This window comes from Acanthisitta chloris, unplaced genomic scaffold (assembly GCF_000695815.1).
Source record: "Acanthisitta chloris isolate BGI_N310 unplaced genomic scaffold, ASM69581v1 scaffold28914, whole genome shotgun sequence".
NCBI classification, from domain to species: Eukaryota; Metazoa; Chordata; class Aves; order Passeriformes; family Acanthisittidae; genus Acanthisitta; species Acanthisitta chloris.
The window spans coordinates 41,062-49,239 of NW_008668128.1; the positions used below are offsets into that span (position 1 = coordinate 41,062).

The 8,178-nt window shown below is 40.8% G+C and overlaps 1 protein-coding gene across 1 annotated transcript in view; it reads right to left on the reverse strand.

The window, feature by feature from the left end:
• MBOAT1 (membrane bound O-acyltransferase domain containing 1) overlaps positions 1 to 4,788 on the reverse strand; it is a gene marked incomplete at its 5' end in the record, with an annotated part of 32,051 nt that extends 27,263 nt beyond the window's left edge. Inside the window, 3 exons of the mRNA XM_009072780.1 lie at positions 196 to 291; positions 4,037 to 4,114; positions 4,643 to 4,788. Coding sequence (XP_009071028.1) covers positions 196 to 291; positions 4,037 to 4,114; positions 4,643 to 4,788 — 320 coding nt within the window. The remainder of the gene's footprint in view (positions 1 to 195; positions 292 to 4,036; positions 4,115 to 4,642) is intronic.
• Positions 4,789 to 8,178: the final 3,390 nt, after the last annotated feature.

Sequence of the window (8,178 nt, forward strand, 5' to 3'; positions counted from 1 at the left end):
CAATGAGTCAGTGCAAAAATCATACAGTTATTTATCCCTTCCTTAAAAAAAATAAAACAACCAAACCCACAACAAATGCCTTGGAAAAAGTTTAAGGAAACAAAATTTCAGGTGCTCCAAGGATAACACAAAAATTATTCTTAAAATATTGAATTCACCTAATACTAACAGGAACCAGCTTGCAGACTCACTCACCCGGAAAAATCTGTAGTGAGAATACCATAATGAAATATGTATATTCGGCTTATGTGGCATAACGTGAGGTATCCCATAGCTACGACAAAGGAGTACCTAAAAACATAACATACAGAACACATAGTTACCAACACAAGTACCAACGAGAACTGGAATCACTCAAATTGGGTTTGGGCTTGTTTTGAATTTTGCAAATTAGATTGTTAACAAATCTGAAGCTACAAGACTATGGATGAAATTGTCAAAGAGGACTGATGGCTCTGTGTACCCAGCAGAAACATTATGGAGATGTCTTCTCACTCTGGGGGTGGGGAAAAAAAAAAAGAAGAAATAGGATCAATTCAAACTGCACATTTCCATTTCAGAGTTCCTATCTTCATATATGATTTTAAAATTTCTGTCCAAATTAAATATTTAAAACCAGATGATACTGTATGTGCATCACTGAAGTTATCCACTGCCTTTTTTATCTGTAGATGTTCTTTATTTTCAGCTCTTCCTCAGATCGAGCAGAGACTAAAATATTCCAAGTTGAAGGTATTTTCTTGCTTCTGATTTTGTATAAAGGCAGATAATGACACATAGCCCAATCTTTTCAGTTCTACATGCTGAAACACATCATCTTCCAGAAGAATCATAGAATCATTTACATTGGAAAGGGCCTCTAAGATCATTGTGTCCAGCTAAAGAAGCATTCCTTAAGTAAAGTGAGACAAATTCACTCTCTATTTTTTCAAGATGACAGCAAACTTTTATTAGGCAGGGAAGTAGCATGACTATCATAAGAGTTGAACAGCCTGAGGATTGGAAATGTTGTTGTGCCTATGTGGGCAGATGCAGCCTTTCATATAACTAACTTCTCCCTGTATTTACATGAGCAAGAAAGAGGATACTGGCAAAGTAAGAAGTGGATGGATGTTTGGAAACAGATTGACACATGAAGCAAGCTGAACAGGGCAATGGAGAGCTGCGACACCAGAATGAAAGGTTTGCATCACACAGACAGGCCAGGACAAGGTCTACTGTTGTTCCCTGTATCAGAAGCTATCCATGTGGGGGAGAAGATGCAAAGACCAACAGAATACAGAACAAGATGGCACATCCTGCATGCCTGGTAGAGCCAAACCACAGGAGGCTGGTAAGAACACGTTGCCAAGCAGGTTTCCCCCCCAGACACATGACAAGATCAATCACAGGGGAGAACTAAAGGTGAAATCAGACAAGAGAATCAGACAGCAGACAACTGAAAAAGAGCCAGGCCTTTGTCAAATTATGGCTGGTTTTAAAAGAAATGAGTTTTTCCTCCCTGAGGAAATAAACTGAGGACTAACAAACTACAATGTGAGTGACAGTGATGGATTGCAAGGCAACCTGTGGGTCAGGTGACCCACAGCAAAGAGCTGGGTGAAAGGCAGACTGAAGGGACACGACAGATTCTTCAGGAGATTCAGAGTAGAATTTATCTTATTTTATCTGGGTCAGGCATCCAGTCCTGCATCTGCAAGGTCCTTGGACTCCCCTCTCATGAACAGAGAACGGCAAGCATCCCTCTAAAGGCAAGTCACCTAGCCCAGACATGTAATGGTGATAGACAAGATGAAGGATCTAAAATAAGCCTCAATGCTTATGTGTAAAGCACATAGATTGAAACGGGAACAAGCAGAGATATACTGATCTGCTGCTGCAGCTGGGAGCATTTCTGATGCTGGATTAAACTGTCCATTTACAGGCCTTGAAGGCTAGCAGCCTTGCCAGAGAGCAAACTAGCAGAAAATAACCAAGGAAAGGAGCACAAAGGTTAAATTATGTAGTTTATTTCATTTGTTCTCTTCCACAGCATTTTTGGGGGAAAAAAGGCAAGTCTTGAAGCCCCACTATGAAGGATCCAGTGCTTTTACAGGCAGCCTGTATGAACAGGTCCAGACCTTAAACTGACATTTTTCCAGCTTACTCTCAAGCAGCTTGAATACATTGTTATTTTGCCAAAATAAATAATCTGGATGTACTTTGAGTCACACTGCTATGGCTAGTGGAATACAGCAGAAAAGTCCTAACCCAATCCTCCCGGACCTCCTGAGGTTGTTCAGCATGTTGGATTGATACCTCACATTGACTCAACACATGACTCTCTCAGCAGCAGGTGACATCATATGAACTGGCTTAACTTGTGTTGCAGCATACAGCTCTTTTTCCCATTGTGAGTAACTGGCTATACAGTAAGAGTGAGGGGGTTTCCTACTGAAGCTGTGTCCATTTCCCTATCGCCACCTCAACTTGCCTAGGAAGCTGAAAACAACTATTGAATGATTCTCTGTAGACTTGGTTCTTCTGACCTACAATCAGTAACTCCTGCATTTCTCTCAAGCAACAGGCAGGGGCAATGACTAGGAAACAAGTAATATACAATTTTAACACCTTTTTATTTTGGTCTCTGGGTAGCATTGCTTTAATAAACATTGTTCAGTTACTTTTTTCCCCCTGACATTATTAATTACCTCTGGACTTCTGGGCTTTCACTCTGTGAGGGGGTTGAAAAACCTCATTAATACTTATCTTGCTGGTGGAAAATGGTAGTGACTGCTGTAGACAGGCTTGTTGTTTATGGTTCACATTTCTAAATAATCTTAGAAAAATCCTAAGTGGGGTTCCCATTTGGATATTAGAGAGAGGTCTCCTCAGGTAGTGACAAAAAAGAAGGGGAGATGATTATCTTAGCATCAGATCCTCACACAGCCCTGGCTCTGAAGACAAGTGAATAAGAGTTTCTGTTCCCCAGCCCAGACTGATGTGGATATGAGCATTCAGCAGCAGCTACAGAAACAGCCACACAGTGCAGAGACAGAAATCACCTGTAACACATCCAAGTCAAATCATAGTATTAACCACATGCTGTTAGGAAACGAACAAAAAAGTAAGGAAGTGGGAAGAACTGCCAGCTCATCCTTGTAGTCTGCTATAAAGTAGCAGCTTTACACATAAAAATTCCTATTTGTGCAGACTAATGGGAAGCAAATGACTCCACCTAAAGAATTTTAACAACTCCTTGGTGCTGAATTCTCTCTTAAGAGAGTATGGTACCCAGGCAGGAAGGCTTAATGACTGAGCAGAGTAGTTCTTCCACACGAACTTCCTCTTAGTCAGTGGAAGAAGATGACATAACTACCATGTAGTTTTCATTTTCATATGAAAGTGCTTTTTGTCTTTTGGCCAAGAAGGCACTCATATTTAACACAGCACTTCAGGAGACTTATGCGTCTTCCTGACTCTAAGGCATCTGTAGAGGCAAAAGAAAGATTCTGTAGTGGAGAACTCATGATGATACCATAAGCTTCTACTTCAAAGCAATGACAGTTCTGGTACTTTCTACATTTTTGAGCTCAAAGCCCAGTACCAAATGCAAGACTACATTTTGTGGATCCCTAAGTTAAGCTGCCACAGTGACCTCATTTGAACTACCTAACTCAGGAATAAGTGGAAAATACCTAAAGGCCAAACAGAAAGGGGAAAACACATTAAAAAGGGTTATCAAAAGTGATCCTCAAGAACACAAGACCAAGGAGAACATGACTTCATTATGTTTAAGAAACCAGAGGTTTGGCCATAAATTATTAAGCCTGCAAAAGTCAACTTTTGAGGCCAGCCGTTTTATAGGGAAATGCAATACATCAGTGCAAAAACCACAAATTGAGATAACAACTGCTTCTGTTACTGCACGAACAAAGCTCCTGCATGTAACTGAGAAAGAAAAGCAGGAAAGAAGAGAAGGTGGTTCTAAAAAAATCCCTCAAAGCAGAGAAGTTGTCAAAGGTGCAGCTCCAGACTTGTAGCCACATCAGCTCACCTGTGTATGTTGGGAATACTCGCCATATTCATAATGCCATAGTTCATCATCACCAGGACAAAAAGATGAATGGAATACCTTGAAGACAACAAAGCGAGTATTTAGATCATTTCTCTGTTACCTGGAAGGGCTGGCAGTTCAGGACAAGGGAATATTTTTCCATGCAAATGACATAAATGCAATGTCATATCAGGGTATTGAATAAACATAGATTATCACAATTACATATATAGAGCCTGAATAGCCAACACAAATTGATAGTTATTGACAAGATATTGTCCATGTGTTTCACTGAGAGAAAGAGCAGCCTGGCTTAAAGTGCACATTCAGCTTGGATGCACCTTTTCCAAAAGAGGCATCTTCACAGCAGACTGGTGTGGCTTTAACTTCCAGAACAAACATCACAAATTAAATACTTCACTTAAAAATACTTTAATGACTCATTTTACTTTAAGGGTTTGGAATGATTATCCTGGTTAGAATATTCTTTTTTTTTAGGATAACATAAAGTGCTTTAAGATTAAAAAGATGTAATCCAGGAAAGCTGATATGAAGTTTACAAAGAATTTTACCCAAGCCTTGTCTACATGGTGACTAAATACTCACCACCCAAAGCAGAAGACAGCAAAGTATATTCCAAAGAGGGTGGCAAATGCGTGGCGAACAGCAGAGCTGGCATGACTGGGACTTAAGTAAATACGAAACCAAAATGCAGCCAAAAGTGCAAACAGTTGACAGGCTACAAAATTGATCTGTAAAAGACAAACAAAACAAAAAACTGTTGTGATTCTTGGAAGAGGGGGGGAAGGAGTCTCTCCAGTCTCAGAACAATTATGAGTGGAGGCAGGAAAAGGGATGGGAAAAGTGTGCAATGAATCTTTTTGGTTTTTATCATTTTCACTTGTGAGCCCACGTGGTAACATTTCTTGGCCAGTGACAGAAGGGATTAAACAAGCATGTAGCCACTCAAAAACTCAGACAAGAGGAAGGGCAGGCTCTGGCTACCTCAGGGTATGGGTGGGCTCTGGTGGTCCTCACTCTCCCCAGTGCAGGGCTCTGTTCTGCTGCCAGCCTGACCCAGGTGTAGGGGACATCATCCTCCTTCTCTGTCCTCTTGGTGGGAGGTACAGGCCAGCAAGCAGACTGGGGCTCCAAAGCACCACCCCAGTGCCTGACTTTCTCCAACCCCAAAACAAGGGCGGAACCAACAATCCTGATGTGATGCTGTTTCACAAGCAATAGTAACTGGACAGCCACCACAGTGGATTCCTCCACTCCACAGCATCTTCCACACAGGGCTTTCAACTCAGCAATTTTTGTGGTTCAAGAGTCCAAGAAAACAACTTTGCTCTACCATCAATCACACACTTAAAGAAAAATGCTTCTCAATTTTCTCTGACTACTGCATGTGGGAATCAGACTGGCTCCATTCTAAGGAGGTAGTGATGGCAGTGGGAGCACAAGACACATAGAGGGCAAACAGTACATGACTAGAGGCTACTTTTATCAGACACAAGCACAAGAAAAAGCTTCAGTGTTCTCAGAGCAAAGTCAGTATAACTCTGCCTTCTTCAAACCACCTTTGACAGCCTCAGCAAAAACTGCAGAAGTCAGAGGTAAAACAGAGCTCAGGAACTGTCTCTAACAGAGCAAATACGACATTAGGATACAACACCCTTAAGTCCAACCTGGAATGTAGACATCTTGAGTTAAATTCATTTATTCAGGTTTTATAAAAAAATTCACCCTGAGCTCTCCAGCAGCAAGTCATCCCAGACAGAGCAAAACTAAACAGGCTTCAACATTTAAGCAATCACTTGGATTAGAGGATTATCCAAAGCTATCAGTTCAGGACAGGATGATATATCTCACTCAGAAATGCTCTGACATGCTGGCTGTCCAGAGGTGGTTGGATTCAGCCAGGCTGCTTGTCAAAAACATTTACAATGTGTTTAACAAGATAATACAGCCCCAAACTGCTTTTATTCTGGTGGACTATATCCAACATGGTGCTGTTCATTTTGGCTTCATTGCTGCAATTGCTTTATTTCAGTGATGCAGGCAGTCACGCATGAGGATAATGCAATATTTTAAATACTTAGGTATGCTGAATTTTAGTTCTTTGGAGCAGATAAAATATTGGTTTAGTTCTTGCTCATGTAAGCAACCAGCATTTATAACAGATGATATCACAGAACTATACCTGAAGAAAGTAATTCTTATTTTTAGTGCAAGATTTACAAAGTAAGAGAACAACATTGCACTGGTCTCACAAACTCCAGATGCTGCAGTAGAAATCCCAAACTCTTGTCTGGTCTATTACCATAGAGTTACACTCAAAATACTAACACCTCACTCACATCCTTCCACAGCCAGAGATGCCACAGAAATGGCTGAAGCCCCGACAAGGCTGCTCGGATTGCATCCTTTCTAAGCAAGTTCCCAAGACTGATGGATGCAAACTCATCAATAACAATTTAGTGAACCTTAATCTCTCCTCAGTCTGCTCCCACTTAGGGTGACACTAGCGCATCCAGTGCAGCTCAACGCTGTGGCATGCAGAGCCCCTCTGACTCAGGATAAAGAAGGAAAGTGCAGAGACTCCCAGAAACTTGATGTGGCTGATTGTTTAAAAGACAATACCCCTTCTGTGCAGTGTCCCTCACAGAAGCTTTATACCAGTAAAAGCCATCAAGATAAGCAAACATTTGCTTTTTACTTTCATCCAGCCCAATTTGAGATGTTAAGGATGCTGGGATTTCAGAGGTTCACATGCATAGCAAAATGTAAGTGCAAGATCCCACAGCAGACACACCTGTAATAGCATTTAAATAGCTAAGGCAGGTAACCACAGCAGCAAACAAGAGACTCCCATCAGAAGCTAACATACAGTAAAGGACAGCAGGGCAGCCTTGCATACGTTATCCTGTTGCTTGCCTATACTATCAATTCTTTGACCATGTGTTACCTGTGATACCTGGATTAAAGTTAGGATGGGTACACCAACCATGCCACTATCACATCTTCATTTTGTTGTGCAAATTAACCAAGACAATTTCTTAGTGTTGCTTTTGCAAGAGCTGGGGCAAAGCCTTGTACCAGGCTAAAAGCAAAGTACATGTCATCCTTATGTTTCATTCAGTTTTCAGTTTATAAGAGTTGTTTCTGCAGAGCAGCCAAACATCTGGTAATAGACCAGATTTGGTCTGTTCTCCACAGAGTCATCATAGAATCATTAAGGTTGGAGGAGACCCCTAAGATCATCAAGTCCAACCATTAACCTTGCCACTCTGCTGTAACCCCTAAACCATAGCCCCAGCATCAGATCCAGATGCCTCTTAAACACTTCCAGGGATGGTGATGTGATTCTACCCTGGACAATCTATTTATTCCAGTGCCTGACCACCCTAACAGTTAAAAAAGTTTTTCTAATATCTAATCTGAATCTCTCTTATCTCAGTTTATGACTGTTCTCTCACTGCAGGCATAGCAGAAGCAACCATCCCCCACCTCTCTACAACTACACCCAGGTAGTTGATAGAGAGATAGGATAGCTTTTCATATAATTACCACCTCTATTTAGTTATTTATATGTACCATTTTCAACACATGCAGCATTCACATGCATACACACAAAGGCTGCCAGTTCATCTGACAGTGACTTTACTGCATTCCATTTAACATTGTATTCTTTCTACATATTTAAGGCACCTAAGGTAACAGATCCCTCAAAATTTAAGAAACATTGTGCTGCACCACAAATTATTTAAGTCACACTTTCCTCATTTTCCTTTCCCAAAGAGAAAAGGTTTCATACTATTCAGTTTTGGTTATTTTCACTGTTGCTAAAACCACCTTATGAACAGAAAGTTGAGAGCTTCTGAATATTGATGAATGGGGTCCATGCAAAAATAACATGGAAATAAAAATTATATGAGAATTAACCCTTCTCATTCTGACCCACCATTGAAAGTCATTTAATCTGTGTTTTCAGCTAGTCACATCTATTCAGCCTTGCCATCAAAATCTGCACATCTCATTTCAACTTTGCTAGCAGAAAAGAAACACCTTTGCGCTTTACAGTCATTTTACAGCAATTTTCTTCCACGGACTAGAGAGAAAGATGTAATAAAATTAGGAAT